General features: G+C 47.0%; 1 protein-coding gene across 1 annotated transcript in view; it reads left to right on the plus strand.

Annotated features, from left to right (window-relative positions):
* The window catches only part of LOC146859672 (astacin-like metalloendopeptidase), a 113,121-nt gene that overhangs the window by 88,959 nt on the left and 4,391 nt on the right, over nucleotides 1-19,771 (plus strand). Inside the window, exon 10 of the mRNA XM_085643426.1 lies at nucleotides 19,370-19,595. Within this exon, the coding sequence (XP_085499552.1) occupies nucleotides 19,370-19,595 (226 nt within the window). The remainder of the gene's footprint in view (nucleotides 1-19,369; nucleotides 19,596-19,771) is intronic.

The raw sequence follows: 19,771 nt of genomic DNA on the forward strand, positions 1-19,771 counted from the left end.
GACCCTTGTATATCCTGGCAATGTGATTGTTAGGCCTGGGCAATGGACAAAACCTCTTGCTAGAGATGACCTCTAGTTTGCAGTCGTGGTGTTGGGTCCTTGCTGTGGAAAATAGCTGATACTAGAGATATCTAGTAATCTGTAGATGTTTTAGCTCTAGCTGAAGGTGCTGGCTCATATTTGCCTTGTTTTATAGTTCATTGTGTTGGGCCATCACTGCGTGGAACAGTTGATTTCATGGACTCTATCCCACTATCTTAGCTCACTTCGAGCTGTCCCATCTCTTCCCTCACTGTCCCCGTGCTGTCTGTCCCTGTCATTTTGTTCTTCCCTTGTGCTCTGTACAAAATGGCACACATAGGCACTCTGAAAAAAATGAAGAGGTCACACATGGGCATTCTGAACACTTGACAGCTATGGCCAACTCTATTATTAGCTGATAAATCACATCCCTTAAACCTTTAATGTAAGAAAGAAGATTTATTGCTGATCACCATGTGGTAGATCTGCTCTGCATGATTGAGGACCCTAGAGCAGGTAACTGAGTGATTATCAAAACAAGGCAAAGATGGCAAACTATGGTCAAAAACATACCAATTTCAGTTAAAATAAAAATATTGACAGTATTTATTAAGAGTAAATACATATATCGCATTAGAAACATTCAGCAGGACCCATAAAACCTGAGATGGCTTCTAGGGAGTTTTTAACATCATGCCACATTTGCCAAGCAAGAGAAAGGCTTAAAAGAACTGGTTTTGTGCCTGTTGGCGATTACCTCCTTGCAGACTGGAATTATGAATTACACTCTCCCATTTGAATGAATGATGTGGCCACACAGCATGCCTGCTGTCTGAACTGAAACACTATTCTGCCAAGAAGCAGAACAGCCCATGCTAATACAAATTACACGGTGTAACTGCTCTGGTGTGGTTTTATAGTCAAAATAAGCCCACATTTTAGGCATAGTTTCTATGTGCATTTGGGTAATAAATGTATACAATTTGATACTGTGTCTGCTGCTTTTGCCTCTGGGGTGAGCAGACAAAACTAGATGTGGCCAAGTGGCGTACCTTGTAGCCATCAAATTAGGATAACTGCCTTCTTGCAAGCATAATTGCAAAAAATCCTTTTTATAACATGCTTCTCTGGGAATACACCAAGGCCAATATGTGTGTTTACAATTAAATGTTTAATCACAATATGCAAGCCTCTCTTTTTACACATTACGTTGTATGATTAAACAAATAACAATACTTTGGACTTGCTCATAGAGGTCTGTCGTTGGTCCTTTTGTCGTAAGCCAAGGTATCGGTTATGAGGTGGTGTCGGTCCATCGGTCGTGAGGCGGTGCTGGTCCATCGGCGGTATCGGTTGTGAGGCGGTTTCAGTCCATCGGTCATGAGACGGAAAATCTGATTCCTGGTCCGCATCACTTACTGCACATTAATAGTCAAGCTGGAGAGCTCCACAATGGCTTACAGTCCAGTTACCAAGCCTTGCAAAAGACTAAGATCCATACAGAGTGAACACAGGGCATTCCAGACAGCATGAGAAGAAGAGTTCTTGGGGGAAATTCACAAGAACTTGTGATAACTACCGCAAGTGTAGCGTAACGCAACTTTCAATATCGCAGCCCATTGCGGGAAAATAACCCCTTGCCAACGTGGAATTCACAACAAGGCGGTAGCATGCGATAGTCACAAGATAACTCTTCAAATCTCCACGTGAAAATCAACACTACGCCTTCATAAATGCGATACGTGATGAGGCCAACCGCGGTACAAAAAGTATCGAAAACCAGCCACAGGTCTGCAAATTCCCACGCATCTGGTGGAACAATGCACCATAAAAACCAATGGAAAAAAACACCAAAAACAATCCAAGCGCGTAGCAACATGGATGCACCCTGACACAGCGCAGGGGCCAACTCGACCCCTACAGACTACCAGCAACGGGGTCAGGGAAGGCCAAGGAGAAGAGGGAGAGGAAGACGGGGTGCAGACCGCAGTAAAACAAGACTAGCGTCACAAAGGTGACATGTTAGAAGGTGACCCCAGAGGAGTCAGGGAGGTTACCTGAACACCCTGAGACCTACCCTCGGGGTATCGTAGCCGGGCACTGGCGGGAGACTCCTCAGGGGGAAGAGTCTCGTATCTAGGATCGCACACACGGCACCACACGACAAAGAGACACCACACGGTAGGTTCTTGGGAACAGATCTTTATCTATTCCGCTTCGTCAGATCTTTATGATCACCAAGGTAAATATGTACAAATAGAGCACGTGCTCAGAGAGTCTCGGTAGGGAAGGAGGTAGCGGGACAGTCTTTGGGGGATCCGGATAGATGCAGGGGCATACCCAGCGCACAGCTCACAATCCTCGAGCCGGGGGATACGCGGCAGTCCAGCCGGACCAGAGGAGTCTTTAGGAGCCGCGAGTCACTCAGCGGGGCTCAAGCACAAGTTCGGAGGTCTTACGATCTTCAGGGGAGCCGCAAGTCACTCAGCAGGGCTCAAGCACCAGTTCGGAGGTCTTACAATCTTCAGGGGAGCCGCGAGTCACTCAGCAGGGCTCAAGCACAAGTTCGGAGGTCTTACGATCTTCAGGGGAGCCGCGAGTCACTCAGCGGGGCTCAAGCACAAGTTCGGAGGTCTTACGATCTTCAGGGGAGCCGCGAGTCACTCAGCAGGGCTCAAGCACAAGTTCGGAGGTCTTACGTTCTTCAGGGGAGCCGCGAGTCACTCAGCAGGGCTCAAGCACAAGTTCGGAGGTCTTACGATCTTCAGGGAAGCCACGAGTCACTCAGCAGGCTCAGAGGTTCCAAGGTTGTAAGGGAGCCGCGACCACGTCAGCAGGGCTCTCGTCGTTCCAGAGTCGAATCTGCCAGATAGCCCCAGAGCACCCCTTGATATAGGTCAGCTCCTCTTTGATGTCGGGGGTCCATGTAGGCAGGGGTCTTAGCGCCTGGGGGGCGCTCGTTGGGGTTTCCTGCCATGTTGTCCTTTGATCCTTTCAGGGCCGGGTCGGGAGGAGTCTCAGACACCCAGCAGGCGTGGAGCCAGCCCTCAGGGAGGCCAGAGGTGTGATGGAAACTGCTCCTCCCTCTCTCACTCTATGGGAGCGCGATGTTCCCCAGACGGGGTGGCGCCTCTAGGCCTGGGTTGTGCTGGTGCCGGGCAGCCATCGTAGGTGCAGGAAGTGGGCACGCGGGCCCGGTGGTGCTGGGAAGATGGAGGGCACGGACAGGGAAGTCCGGGTCGGGTGTGTGTGGGTCCTGGTGGGCAGGACCGGCTAGGCCGTGTACTGAGGGACTGAATGAGGGGTACAGGTCAGGGGGTGTGGCCAGGGGTCAGGGATGGCCATGCCACAAGGCCGGGTCTAACATTACAGAACACTACCAGCAACTATCAGACCACCTGGATTGCAGTCAGATTGCCCAGGAGGCCAATCCAGGAGGCCAATAGGCACAAGCATGACATGACTACCTGAACCATGACTACCTAAACCAGGCACAAACCCGCTGCCAACAGGAAGGCAGCAACGGCGACAGGAGGTGGCAGTCCAGCGCCACCAGAGGAGCTGAAGGAAACCCAGGCCACAGTCATCAGTGTGGAGACAGTGCAAGGAGTAGGGAGTATGGACACAGCTCGAGAGGACCTGGCACAACATCAACAGTGAGTACAATGAACAGGGACTGGGGGACGGGGGAGTGGGCACAATGGCATACATGCACAACGAGGCGTAGCTCACTGCACACTCACAATCACCCAGACCCATGGACCCGATCCCCTTGGCACACTGCAGCACACACACATAGCACGAACAGCACACCCACATTGACGACAACGAGGAACAACATGCATGGACTGCAGAACGGAGGACACAACTGGCTCAACACATGCACAGAAACATGCCTACTACATATGACGGAGCCGGAAACTGTGAAATGGAAATGTACATGTAAGGCATCACAGCCATCATGTAGACCAAATGTACACTGTCCCGCAGAAGAATCCAGCGCCCCCAAACAGTCACAATGTACATTGCCATACAGTCTGCATGCAAACCTGCACAATGCACCAACATATATATCAATGCAAAGTCAATATGCATCTCCCCTTCACATCACAGTGGGGCACTCACCACCTTCAGCCGAGCACAGAATACAACACATCAGTGATGCCGGAGAGGGCCACCACACCATTGACACCCATGCCCACAACAGCACATGGATATCCCACGAAACCCCCCACCAGGACCCGGACAGCTAAGCTACTCAGAGGAGAACACCCAGCCTGCAACAGACCACACAGCAGGAAGCACCCGCAAGCACAGCTGGCTCACCACACTTCACCCACCCACACATCGCACCCCAATGCCATGTTCCTGCATGCCAAAAGGAGGTGGCCCAACAGGTGTAGGTGGGGGCTGAACCCATGGAATGCCAACCAGGACACATACGTAGGTGTCCATCACCCTTCAGGGGCCACCAACACCCCACTAAGGAGACTCACACTGCTATAGAGACACATGCAGTTGAACATTCACAGTACAGAACCACGGGCAGGGGCGCTCAAATTGCAGTCACACACCCATGTTGGCTCTGTGTACGACAGCCCTGGCCACTCCCCTTACAAATTGAGTGGGTGAGGACAAAGCTACATGTCCAAGCTACAACCCTCTGCCTGAGGTGACACGTTTGCATCCGGTGTACACAGCACAATGTAATGGTGTCCGGCCCAGGGCCCTCATGCATACAACAAGACCACAGGGACACACGCGGATATCACGTTGAACTGGCTACGGGCACATGCACCCGGCCCCTTTATTGGCAAGGCCACATGTACAGTCATACCTGGGCTGGATGTGTGTGGGGAGAGTGTAAGACATTCTGCATGGGATGTCTGGTGCTGGCAACCACTTGAACATTAGACACCAGTGCAATAGAAACAGAAAACACATGCATAAAAGACTCAACTGCTGAGCAATATGGAGGGAGCCGGAGAAAGTCCAGAGGACAGCCAACATGCAAACAGAAGTGTTCGTGAGTTTCAGTGCACTGGGGATGGGACACTAGAGATGAGCACGGCCATGTGAAGAAAAAGTCTTGGATTGTGTCCCTCCGACAGACACAGTGGGGTGTGTCATACCTGCATCAACTTCCCCATCAACGTCTCAGTGCCCCCACACTGTATGAGGTGGCATAGCTGCAAAACCTCTCCACAGTTCTAAACTCAATCAGTAACGGACAATGGCTTGCGGTGCACTGAGTCACTGGCACCTGGAGTGCTGAGCAGGGTATCAGGCCGATTATGGCATCTACGACAGGTCTGAGCAACTCCGTAAGTCTGTCAGGACCACCGTGTCGACTGATGGCTGTTGGAGGTGGTCCTGGCGGTGGTGGTGTGTGCCTCCTGCGGTGATGCCATGTCCAGGCCGGTCAGGATTCGATTTGGTGTGTGAGCCCGGTGGGACGCTGTTGGGCCCGGAGGCTACGTACAGTGCAGGGCCACAGAGAAATGGTGTTGATGACCCCAAGGCCAATGCTTCAGGGCCCATCCAATATCTCAAACGAAAGGGTCCCGAACCTGACCAGCACAGAGTTAGTGGCCCGGATGCACAGCAGCCGGCACAGGCACCCAGCCATGGGACAGTGACTTGCGGTGCAGTCAGATGGTCCATGCAATCTGTGCGGGTCACCATCAATGTCCGAAGTGTATGTTGCAGAGGGTATCGGGGGACAGTGGAAGGTGTCCTCCAGGGCATGACGCCGATAGGTTTGATTTTATCCAGAAGCAGCAAATGGAGGAGTGAAATGCGACAGCCTCGTTGCCACCACCAATTAGGTATCAGCTACATGAGGATGAAAACTTCCCCCAGTCCATAGACTCAGACGCCACCAAAGTTCGACCAGAGAGTGCCCATGATTGTCGGGGAACAGACATAGTGGCACTGGGGCTGAGAGGGGATGCTGTCTGCGATGATGCCCATAAGCTGATATGAACTCAGCCATTGCAAAATGAAGAGTCTGTGACCCCCTGCACCGCAGTGTAGGCCGGAGGCAGCAGTCAGCAGTGGCCCACAGCCACGTGTCGTTGGCTGGTGAGGCACAGAGTTAGTGACACAAGGGCAGTTGTCGGTAGTGTTCGATCACCTCCATAGCTATGATCTTGTTCCCTCCGGACTGCAGCGCGTCATCCTCTTACACCTCTCCATGCGTGCGATGACATGTATTCTGCCTTTCGAATAACCGATGTTCAGTTCCAAATCTGTGACCCACTCGAGCGCAGCGTAGGCCGAGGGCAGTAGTCCGCGTAGGGCCACTTACACGTGTGGTTGTGATGCCATGCACAGACTTGTTGGCACCACATCGAAGTGAGTATAGTGACTTGTCCTATGCCTTATATGGTGTTCACTGCCATGGTGTAATCAAGACTCAGTTCCAAATGTGTGACCTACCTAACTGTGGTGTAGGCCTGAGGCAGCGGTCAGCATGGCCCATTCACCGAGTGTCGCCGGCATAGGTTGGATAGCCCAACCGGCCTGCGTAATTCAGGTTCAGTGGCACCATGTGTTGGGACACCTCTGTGTATGTGACCCAGGTTTCGTCTGGACTGAGCCGCATCTTCCTCTTACTCCTCTCCATGCGACCAGGGGTGTGGACTCTGCCATTCGTTATTTGCACCTAGGTGCTGGATATGGGACCTATTGGTCCGCAGGGTAGTCCTGGTCCCTCATCCACATATCGCTGGCTGGCGTTGAACAGGTTTAGTGGCACACACAGTACACCCAGTGATCACGCGCTCCCCATGCCAGACATCTGGACATGTTACCAACTGGCCGCATTGTGCCCACACAAGGTCACGGCCCACCTGGATTCCTCATCAAATACCCACATTTATGGTTTCACAGGCAATGTTTCACATTCCTTACCTAAAAAGGATCATCTGACCTGTTTTATTACATTCAACAAATTGTTAAAAAGAACATGGCCGATCGACTGTAAATTGAGATAGTCCTCAGACCCTATCCCTGTAAATGTTATCCTAGCTGCACTATTTAATTAAACAATTGCTCTTGTTTTGTCAAACGTCTCTTGTTTCTTGTTTTTTCTAAGTATTTAATGTTCAAGCAATACACCTACTCACACAGTGACCTACTCACCCATACACTCACTCACAAAGACACTCAGTCACCAATACAGCTACTCTCACTCCCACTTATTCACCCATGCTGCCACTCACATACCCAGTCACTCACCCATGCAGCCTTTCAAAAGAGCCACTCACACAACCACTTACATACCTGTTATGATATGTTAATTTTATGTTAATTTTATTTCTTGAGCGCACGGTTACCCGAGGGTGTCCTGGCGCTGGCTACTGTCTTCCGATTAGCAGAGTGTGTAATTGTCAATGTAGCAAACAGCCAGGTTTTCAGCCCCTTCCTGAATGTCAGCAACTCCACGGCATTCCTGAGATGGAAAGGAAGTTCCTTCCATGCCCGAGCGGCACATGTGACAAAGCTTCTACCACCCCAGCTAACTTTTTTAGCTGGGGTGACTCACACTCCTACTCACTCGCATATACAGACACTAAGACAGCCACTCACTGTGCAATACAGCTACTCACTTACCTAATCACTTACCCACACACCCACTCAAACAGCTACCAAACTACACACTCAGTCACTCACACAGAGCCATTCACACAGCCACTGAGCTACTGATACAGCCACTCACACACCCACTCACAGACCCCTACAGCCACACACACCACTCACCCACCTATAGAGCAATTCATACACCTACTCACTCACCAGTACAACCACTCACGGAGGCACTCACTCAGCCATACAACCACTCAGACACCCATACAGCCACTCATGCACCCATTCACCCACCCATATACTCACTCACCAATAAACCCACTCACACAGCCACTCAGTCACCCATACAGCTGCTCAAACCCACTTAGTCACTCATATGGTTAGTCACACAACCACTAATTCAACCATACAGCTACTCGTGCACCCCTTATTGACCAATACAGGCACTCACACACCTAGTCAAATACCCACACAGCCACTCACATACCCACTCACACACAGATACAAACAGTCACATAGCCACTCACATAATATATGTTAGAAAAAGTATCACTCATTAGTAGTAAACAAACTATACTCATTTAGCTTTTGTGGTACCTTGGTATATATTTTTAATACTTGTTAACTCAGGTAACTATAACTGCTGAACTTCTACGGTTTTATACGAGTGAAATGTAGGCCTAACTATAACATCACTGTAACCTTTGTTTTTTCTGTGTGTGTTTGTATATATATTGTAGGAAAGTAGGATCTTTCTGACATGGTTGCTGCCACTTTTTGCCTGGTGTCAGTGTGTTTAGACTGTAGTACACTGGGATCCTGCCAACCAGGGCCCAAGTGTTCGTGCTCTCTCTTCTAAATTGAGTTCAGTGAAGCCATTTTAAGGTATGTAGTAGACACTGCCAAACTCGAAAAGTCCAACTACATAATGGCTACGCCTAACCTGGTCATGTTTGGTATCAAACATGTTGAATCATTCAATTACACTGATTCTAGTGTTAGGTGCATGTACTGAGGGCCTGCTTAGAGGAATCCTCCATGTCTTCCTGTGTAGCCCTGCAGGGCCTGTATGCAAGTCAGTGCTGCCGCTGACCCTAGACATTGTTCTGCCCTATTGCTGATGAGCCTAACTCTGGCAGCAGAAGACAGAACAAAGGATTTCCTGTATAGGAGAGGTGTAGCTGCCTCTCCTTTATAATTAAGTGTCTCTGAGCTAGGGTGGGGGTGCTTCTAAGTGCCACCAGGCTGCTTTGAAGGGCACATTTGGTGCCCTCCTTGCATAAACCGGTTTGCACCAGTGCAGGAACCCTTGGCTTCCACTCTGGTGCGAAACCACACAAAGGACGGGATTGACCACCCCCTGTCCAGCACCCCCCCCAAGGAGGTGCCCAGAGCTCCAGCAGGTAGCTGCTTGATTCTGCCATCTTGAAAGCAAGATTAACAGAGGCCCCTGGGAGCATCTGACTGGTCAGATCCTCAGAGTAGCATCCCTGACCCTCCCCCCTGCCCCCCATTAGGTGGGTCCCCGCAGACAATGTCCAATCCCCTTCCTGGGTTACTTAAGGGCTCCCCTGAGGATGGGACCCTGGATTTGACTGGAACAAGGATTCCACTTTTAAAACTCATCTTCTGTATCCTCCACAAGACGCTTCTGCACCTGGACACTGGACTCCGCTTTTGACTGTGCTGGCTTAGAGACAAGACTGCTCCTGGTACATAGTCTCCTACTGCAACTTTGTCTCCATGCTTTGCCCCATCCTGCAACATCAGTGGCCATGCATTCTCCAGATTTACAAGGACTCAGTGTGCATTAAGGACAGCTGGTAGGAATCTCCCTTGGAGTGAAGGTGTCACTCCCCTTCAGCCACAGGCACCTCAACATTGACGACCAGTCTGTGGATCCTGCTGCCCTGTGGACTCTTCAAGGCTCTACAAAACAGGTGGTGGTTTGGTAGTTCTCCCAAGGCCTGACCTGTCTCCTGTGCAATTTGCAAGACTACAATCCCTTGTTGAGCTGCTGGAACCGGACCCCTGTGCACCGCGTGTAACTGCCATTGCCAAGGCTTGTTGACACTCCAGTCCATAGAGCTTTGAGCTCCAAAAAGCCCCAGCCTCAAGCATCACCATGCTGCAAAAGTGATGTCCTCACTGCATCTCCTGCAACGTGGGTATCCATCTTTGTTGTGCTGCTGAGGCCTCCCTGTGACTCCCCATGCCTGCTTGCAGAGGATCCCCCAGGGTCTTCTATTGATTCCTACTGGTTCTCCTGCTTGCTGAGTGCTGGCCCTAACTTACCTGTGCTTTGTCAGTTCCCTTGACCTTGCTGGTCCTCCTTTCTGTAACTCTCCCTGCAATGCCTCTACTGCTTTTACAAGGTTTGTAGGTGGTCCTGCCAGCCACTGACGCTCCTGCAATTCGTCAACTGTCATGGCACTGCTCGTGGATGGCTCCTGTGTTTCTACATTGACACCTGGTCTCCACAGCTGCAACTCCAATACTTCCATCCTACCGTGCAGTACCCCCAAGAAGGTTGGGCACTTTGCTTCTGTTCCTCCTGGTCGACTCCGGGTGGCTTGAATTCTGTATCCTTTTTCCTTAAGTGCTTCTCATCCGGAATACCTACCTGAGTTCCTCTGACCTGGTCTACAGGTTGCAGTAGCAGCTGGACTCCCAAAGATCCTCATTGACTTTAACTCCACTTCACACCTATTCACCCAAGCTCCCTAGTGTAGGTATCCTGCTTCTCTGGGTATCCACAGGTGGGGATGCTTGCCAACCACCCTGGTTTCAAAGAGTTTCCTCTGGGTCCTCTAGGAAGGGTCCTGAATCTTGAAAATCCTAACTGACTTCCCCATGTTGTTCTATGGACACTGAGTCGGGGTAGCACCTCTGCACCCTGACTTCTACGAACTCCTAGTTACTTACCTTTGGTGGTTCCGTGCTCCTGGCCTACAGATCCTTGGGTGGTAGTCTTGTTAAGGTACCCCTTTCACATTCCGCTTACTTAGTATAAGGTTTAGCCCCACTAAAGGGGCCTAGGTGTTTTTGTATGTTTTTACTTACCTGTTGTACTGATATTGTTTTTGTGTATGCATATCTCCGGGGAGGAGATATACCAAACTAATTTAATGTTGGTTTGTTATAAATACTGCAGTATGTTTCTAACATTGGTGTGGCTCTTTCCTGTGTGATTCTCACTTACGGACTTGTGTGGTAAATACACCCTCCTGGATATTCCTTTGCAGCGCTCCACAGCTACCCCTTGAGATCTTTGGTTATCAGAGGGTTAACTCTTGGCTTGGAATTGGAAATACAAAATTGGCAACAAGGCTTCCTTAGTGAGGAAGCAGCGCTATTCTTAAATAATGAGAGTCCAGTAATGCCTACGATGTACTTTTTGCCGAAAGTACACAAGACATTGATCAAACCTCCAGGCAGGCCAATCATTTCCAGTTACAATTTCTTATATGAGAACATGTCTATCTATGTCGATCATTTCTTATCACCTATGGTCACTAATTTGAGCTCCTATATCAAGGATACTGGAAACTTTTTGAGAACACTCACCAACACTGGATGGCAAAATGGTTTTTATTTAGTAACAATAGACGTTGTATCATTATACACTTCAATCAGCCACGACCTAGGACTAAAGGTAGTGGAATACTTCTTAAGACAAAGGAACTTCCAAGAATTAAAACATACAAAGATGCTTATGCAGATGATTGAACTATGCCTAAGAAACAACATCTTTCTCTTTGACTGCCAGATCTATACTCAAACATGAGGAACTGCCATGGGAGTTTCATTTTCTCCAAAGCCCTACCAACCTCACTATGGGCTGGTGGGAGAAGTTCATAGTGTGGAACGAGGACAATGAAATGTACACCACAAGGATAGAACTATGGCTGAGATATATAGATGATCTCTTCCTGATCTGGAACGGCAGCAAAGATGAATTCAAAGAATATTTTACAATTCTAAATAACAACACAGTGGGCCTATAATTCTCCTGCAACATGAGCAAACAACAGATTCAATTTTTGGATGTGATTGTATATATTAGGAACAATCAAATCTACACCAAACAGTACCGAAAACCGACTTCCACTAATAGCATTCTACATGGACTGAGCTTTCATCTGAACCAACTGAAAAGAAGCATTCCCTACGGAGAATTTGTTTAGATTAGGAGAAATTTCTCAGAAGACATAACAGTGCAAGAAGTCTTCAAAGAAACAGAACAGCGTTTCAGGAACAGAAAATACAAATATAGAGATGTGAAACATGGGCAAGAATGGGCGCTTAAGCTAACACGTGCTTCAACGCTAATCAACAAAGACATTTGTGGTGGCTTTAATAAAAGATTCATTTAATCTCGATGAAACGACGGAAGCTCTCGAGAGTTGATATACAGAGGATACACAGAGACCCTTTCCGCCTCAACCCCGGGAGAGTAAAACCAAGAACGATCTTGGTGAACTTTCTCACCTATACACTCAAGGAAAAAATACTGAACCTAGCATTAAAAGCGAAATCAGTAAAGGCTACAGATTTTTCTTTTGAAATCCGGTCAGATCTGTCTAAAACCACATTAGATAGACAGGGGAGCTAGGTCAAAAAATGGATAAGTTTAGAGCAGCAGGTGCAACAGTACAGATGAGTTTCCCTGCCTTCCTGAGGGTGATGTATAACAACAAAATGCATAATATCCGAACCCCTCCGGAGGCAGATGAGCAAATAGCTTCCATTAGTCAGCACTCATGAGAAGGGAACTGATCGGGTTTCCGATTCGGGGTTTTTCTTTTTCTCCTTTTCCTCTTTCTCTGTCCTCTTAGGGTGTCAGGCTTATCACTTGGGTTAAAACGAAAATGACAAGGTAACTAAATAGAGATTTTAGGAATAATACCTTCAAAAAGCTTGACTAGAAAAAATCGTATAAGGTCAGTCTGACAAAGCTACCAAGTCAACTGAAGGTCGCGCTGTGGGGGTCATAATAACTAGATAATCAAAGAGAAGAGGGAGAAGTAACAAGAGAAAACAACTCAAAATAGGGGGGAGAAAGGGGGGAAAGATCTATATGGAAAGGAAGAAAGAGGAAGAAGGGGGAGAAAAAGAAAAAGAAAGGAAAGAAAGGAAGGGGAGAAGAAAAAAAAAGAGAACGGGGAGGGGGGAAGGAAGAGGAGGGGAGAAAAAAGAAAAAATCCCCAAAAAATTTCAATAAAAAACAAAATTTACACAAAAAAAAAAAGATTTAAAAAAAATACAAAAGGTGATAAACCCGACGTTAAGTCAATTTGGGCACTATCACCATGGAGTCCCCACCCCCGCATCGATACCACCCCGTCACTGACATTCTTCATGCTCTCACTGACATCTCTTTGGTTTCAGTAGCTAACTTGATATCGAGGTGGTGGCAAGCCGGTTCCTTCTTTAATAGGCTTTGTGGGGGTTCAGGGGATGGTCTGTTCCTGACTCAAACTGGCGACACACCTGGCCAGTACTAGTAAGGGAGGGTTTTCCAGGGGAGGGGAGGGGGTGGGGGAAAGGGTTAAAAAGTCCTCATAAGTTTGTCCCAGTTATTCCTATATTATGCAAAAAAGCTTTTGACCATGTTCAGGTTAAGAGATGTAGATCGGTTCACTTTAGAGAGGCTGGTTCCGTAGGCAGAAGGACAGGAAGGACAGGAAGGGACAATGCATTATGATTGGGTTGCAGTTTTTATCCTGGAATGTTAATGGCTTGCGTGTGAGGGCCAGGAGATATAGAATCTTACAATACTTGAAAGACTCCCCCGCGCAGGTCATTGTCATCCAGGAGACACATCTACTCAAACATGAGGTGAGGGACATGCTTAAGAACCTGAAGTGGGTGGATAAATATGTGTACGGACCACAACGCTAACATACGTGGGATCGATATAATATTTAAAAGGCAGATCCAAGCCCAGATTCTGGAACAGAAGGAAGATCTCAGCGGAAGATGGCTACTTGTGAAAGTACAGTTAAAAGGGCAAGTGTATATTCTAGTGGGTTATTATGGCCCGAACCAAGATGATTCGTCATTCCTGAATAACATTCAGAACCATCTGATTTCATGCCAAGACCCGTAGTTTGGGTGGGAGACTTTAATATAGTCTTAAACCCCAAGCTCGACAAATCTTACAATTCAAGAGCATTGACGCCTTCTTAAATCTAGGCAAACACTTATAGCTATAATGTCGAATCTGGGGTTGGTAGATGTATGGAGGTAGAGATCGGGTAACATACTAGGGGTTTCCTTTCATAATTCTAAGTATAAACACAAGTCAAGAATTGACTATGCTTTTTTTAGCCACAAGCTGAAAGATGATCTGAAGGAGATAACATATATCCCTTCTCATCTGTCTGATCACTCGGCCATCTCTTTTACCATATTACATTACCAGCAGATCAGCACCTCTTGGTCTTTTGACCGGACGATCCTGCTTGAAGAGGTAGAAATCTGCTTCCTCGTCTCTGAGGTAAGCACATTTCTGAAAATCAATCTAAACTCGGCTTCGATAGCCATTGTAAGGGAAGCATTTAAAGCCTTCCTAAGAGGCTGCATAACAAATAGAGCTGCATATAGATGCAAGGCTTATAGGACAGCAATTACTAACATAGAGCAGGAGCTTAGGCAGGCAGAGCAGAAAGGTGGCCCAGGTTCGGTAGAGGATCAGGAGAAGCGGGTAGCGTTGAAGATAAATCTTGAAAATTTACTTCAGGAAAGGGTGGCCAAGAGATGGGAGGCAAGTAAGTTGTCACACTTTGAGTATGGAGAGGCGGCAAGAAAAATTTTGGCTTTGAAAATAAAAGCAGATCAGGCCAAAAAATACATTAAGGAAATTAAACTGGAAAGGGAAGCTAAGGCCAGAACCTCCACCTCAGAAATAGGGATCGCCTTTCAGGAGTTCTTCTAAAACATCTATAAGGAAGACATTGTAGATGACCCAACGGCCAGGGAGGCTTGGTTAGACAAGGCTCATCTGCCCACCCTTTTGTCAGAACAGCGCGACCATTTGGAGACTAAAATATCAGAGGTGGAAGTCAGTAACGCTATCAAACAATTGAAGCGAGGGAAGGCGGCTGGCCCGGATGGCCTACCAGGGGAAGTGTATGGTGCATTAGGTCCAGTTATAGTTCCAACTCTGACTGCCCTCTTTAATGCCATTTTTCTTGAAGGCACAGCCCCGCCAGAATCGTGGAATGAGGCAACGATAGTGCTGATCCCCAAACCTGGTAAGGACCCGGCTGTTTGCAGGTCCTATAGACCAATCTCGCTCCTAAACGTTGGCTATAAGATCTTTGCAGCCATCCTTTTGAGAAGGTTGGGGAACGAGATTGGCTCAATAATCCATCAGGATCAGAAGGGATTCATAAGGGGCGACAGTTGGCAGATCTCACCCACGACCTGGTTGGAGCCATAGACATTGCTTCTACTTTTTCTCTTCCTTTGGCCATTTTTACCCTAGATGCTACCAAAGCATTTGATAGGGTCAATTGGCCCTATCTGGCCGCGGTATTGAAAAGGTTCAATTTAGGGGATAATTTTTGTCGAGTTATCACGCTGCTTTATAAGGATCCAAGGGCTAGACTTCTGGTCAATGGGGCTCTTACTGAGCCTTTTAAGATTACGAGGGGTACCATGCAGGGCTGCCCGCTTTCTCCCCTCCTATTCAATATGTACATTGAACCTTTCGCTCAAATCTTGGGAGAGGAGTATAACATCCCCTCTTTTGAATTTGGAGGATGGGTTAAGCGGATAGGACTCTATGCGGATGATATCCTTATTTATACAACTGACCCTGTGCAGGCCTTCCCCATTATCATCAAATGGGCTAAAGAATTCGGGCAGATTTCGGGGTATGAAATCAACGAAGGAAAGACAGAGGTAATGACATGGAATATTCAAAACCCGAAGTTGGTAGTCACTCCATCTATGCGCTACCTGGGAATTAGGATCACCCAGGAGATTGGTAATATAGCACATACCAATTTGGATCAGGTTTCTCGAGAATGTCGGGCGTTATAAAAAGCTTGGGCCTTTCTCCCATTGACAATACTTGGGAAAGTTAGTTTAGTAAAAATGTCCATCCTTCCCAAGTGTACATTTATTTTTAATACTATCCCTCTAGCTTTTGAGTCTAAGCAAATTCAAAAATGTCAGCAAGATATAAATTCATTTGTTTGGAGTTATAAATCAACCAGACTGGCCTGGAAAAAACTGAGAAGGAGGAGGGAGAAGGGGGGGATCACATTACCAGACATACAATATTATGCCTGGGCCTTTCAGCTGTCATACTCCAGGATGTTGCTGAAATCTCCATCAAGTTCATCAATCGGTAGAATGTTCAAGGCTATGTTGAATGGGGCGGATCTGCCTTCTGATGGTTTTCTATTTAAATTCAGGGACCGGAAGTTCTTTAAGAAGGTGAGGTTAAAGACCCTACAATCATTGGCAAAAGCTTGGAAGTTGATTAGAGATAGAATAGGGTTGCCCTATTTTTCAAGTTTCCCCCAATTTAGGATTCCCCGGGGCTCCCTCCCTGTCTGAAGGATAGTCTCGCAACTCCCATAAAGGAGGCAGGGATAGTAAGATGGGGACAGCTGCTAGTGGGAGGGGCACTGGTAGGTTGGGAGGAGTTATATGAGAAGGTCGGCCCAACACTATCGAGATTTAAATATATGCAGCTCGTTAGCTGGTCCCGGGAATTGATTAGGAAAAGGGGAGGAGCAGCATCCTGGAAGAACAGTTGGTAGAGAGACAAGAGGGGGAGAAGAGGTAGCTTTCTGGTATTGGGCTATTCAGGAGGAGGTGGACGGGGAATTCACTTTACCAGATGAGGGGGAGTGGGGGGTTCATGGGTATGCAGTGTGAGGACCTATGGATAAGATCGTTCACTCTCCTGTATAAAGTGGTTGAGCCGGCTTGGCTGAGGCGGAATCATTTGTTTACTGTTCATCGAGCCTATCTATCCCCCCAAAGGCTATCCAAATATCAGACTGGAAAATGCTGTAATAAGTGCAATCTCCCCGCAGCCTCCGACGTCCACATGTTTATGGACTGTCCATTTATCAACACCTTTTTGGAGGAAGTAAAGACCACTTTGAACTCTAGTCTTAAGATTTCCGTTTCTGTCACACTGCCGTTAATAATATTTGGCGTGGACGATAATACCACGGGGCAAGCAAAGTGCTTTTTATTCTATGCAATTCTGCTGGCCAGACGGCAGATTTGCAAATTTTGGGTTGACCAGAAGGCACCATCACACGCAGGCTGGCTAATGTCCTTATATGTCTTGAATCATAAGGGAATGGATCACTTGTAACTGGAAATAGGGGTCTTTTGGGTCGTTGTCTGAACCACTAATACCAAAATAGGTATTATGAGAACCCTCAATCACGTATTTGTGATGGTATTGGCGGTGTATCTTGGTTCTCCGCCTTTTGAATACGTGTAAGCATTATCATTGGGTCTCTTGTGTTATGCTTCCTCCACCTGGAGGCAACCGCTACTTCGCAGTAGTGATCAGAAATATTGGTGCAAAAAAGTGCAAAATAACGTGAAAAATTGGCTTTAAAAATGTCTTGCCAGTACTTCCTTCAAAAGCAAAATTTATTCCGTCAGGTGTATTGGTAGACTTCTAAAAACAAGAGTGGTGCAGTGGGTCAAATTATGTAACCCCAGCACTTTAGGTGTCCAAATCAAAAAGATGTGGTCGACATGTTTCTGCCCTTCTGGCGCCCCTGGAGGGGGTCGTTGGGCATTCCTCAGGACCTAGTGAATGTGTGAACCGGTATTCTCCAGTTCAGAAATATTGAATATATCAGTGTCTTAAGGTTATTCTTTTCCTACAAAAAGGGGGAACAAGTACACTAAACAATGAGTATAAAATTAAATAGAACAAAACAGACGAGACAGTACAATGAAATGTACACCAATCATGATGAATATTCAGCAGATGTCTTATAGAAAATGGCAATTCTTTACAATACTGTACTGTAAAGCAAACTCAAAAATGGCAAGTCTTTACTGTAAACAGGAAAGCGATCTCAGCATTTTGCATCTTATGGTTATTAGAAAACACAGAATCTGAGTTCCGAGCTGGGGTTGGGGGGAGAAGGTATGTAGGTCCTTATATGACACATCTAAGGTGGACTTGGCCAGATCATGTTGTGAACGTAACCTCACCTTTTGGAACGTGCTGGCTCAGTGAAAGTAGAAATGCTCGGCAGGTCTTCCGGGGTTTTTTTTTTTTTCCCGGGTCCGATGATTATGCCATTATACTCCAAGGTTCCTTGGTGGTTCCGTCCGAAAGGCTGTTCAAGTCTAGATGGAGTAGCGAGAGGATTGGTGTGCCCTCTCTTTTTTTTTCCTCCCCATATAACATTCCGGAGAACGTCTTTCGCCAGTTCGTATCTTCTGGTGTCCGGGTCTAGGAGATATTCCTATCTAGTTCCCGACGACATCCAAGGTGATTGTCGTTTTTTTTTTTGGGGGGGGGCTGTGGGGCAGGCAAATGAGGACAACAACAAAAAAAACAAAAAAACAATACTTTTTAACCTTTTACATCAAATCGTGACAATCTCCGTATTTTTTGTGAGTTGGCATCTGACATTGCAATTATCCGTATTTATACATATGTTATTGAAAACAAAGCAGTGAGCGACATTGGAAATTAATGAGAGTATGTTTAACTTGTGTTCTATGTCTATCACGCATCAGCAATCACGTGCAAATTGTAGCGTTTTAAATGGTCTGTCAACACTGATGGCGTTGTCATGTGATCAAGGTCCTTCCAGGACTGAAACGTGTAAAGGCCGACATTAAACAGCTATCGTAAGCACTGGGTCCGTGTCTGAAGAATAAGAAAAATCGACCGAAGGTTGTTTGGTGGAAAGCAGTAATTTTCATATATATATATATATATATATATATATATATATATATATATATAGGTTCAAGGTGAGGTGATGTGGAAAGTAGTAAATCTATACTTAGCTATACATACTCAGGATGTTTCTCTAGTTGATATTCGGGCTACAATGCCTTTGTATGTGATACTACATGATATTTCTCTGTTCTACTGTACAATCCTTGCACGAAGTATAAACTTCTATTCCTAACGTGGAAATCTTTGTGAGATTTCATCTGAAGAGTTGAAACATTCTGCATTTCATGGTCTGCTGTTGGGCATCACTCACATTCAAAGGTACAAACACAGGTTATTGATAATCCAGAGGCAGTGCCCCAGAGGTCTAGGGTCTTCACTATGAGACCAGTGAGGAACCAACTGTACCATGTTTCTTGAAGCCTGCACCACAGTATCTCTCTTTGTTGCTCCTTTAACTTGACTGACAGCCCCAGCTTAGCACAAGCAATCAAAAATCCAGTGTGTTACTTCTTCACAAGACGTACCTGAGCTTCAGCAGAGGTTTGGTTACTAGTAGAGGCACCATGAGAGAAGACAGGAGGAGCAGGGATAAGATGATGGTGTCTCTTTAAGCACACAATTGAACTCGAGGTATGTGGCAAAGGAGGCTGCAAACAGAAGAAGTTAATGAATTAAAGACTCAAGATAAAAGGGTTCAGTGATTGTCTGAGAGTGAATGCATAATCACTGTGTAGTCCGCGTACGACTTTCATAAACTGAAAATAAGACCCTTTTAAAGAATTGAAGGATAGTTTTAGACACTCTGGAGATCAGTATGTCTAATTTAATGCTCTTCCTTCTCAGATTCTTCTGCAGTTTGATGCCTTCGATCTCCAATCATCCACAAACTGCGCCTCGGACTACCTCACAATTTACGATGGCAACAACAAGACGGCCCCAGTCTTACTCAGCAAAGCGTGTGGGACCATGCAGCCCCTGATATTCACCTCTTCCGGAAATGAGATGTTGCTGGAATTTGTGACGGACAGCTCCATTACCGCCAGTGGGTTCAAAGCCTCCTACAGCAATGGTACGATCCTTGGTGATAGGCTGCCTCAGACAGGGAGGTGAACTCAGAGACCTACTACAGCAATTTCATGGACCTTGGTGTCAGGGTGCTCTCAGACAGCAGACGGAGGGCTTAAAGGCCTCCTACAGCAATGGTATGTCCTTGGTGCTGTGGCACTCTTAGGCAGGAAGGAAGAC

Source organism: Triturus cristatus, chromosome 3_1 (assembly GCF_964204655.1).
Source record: "Triturus cristatus chromosome 3_1, aTriCri1.1, whole genome shotgun sequence".
Lineage (NCBI taxonomy): Eukaryota > Metazoa > Chordata > Amphibia > Caudata > Salamandridae > Triturus > Triturus cristatus.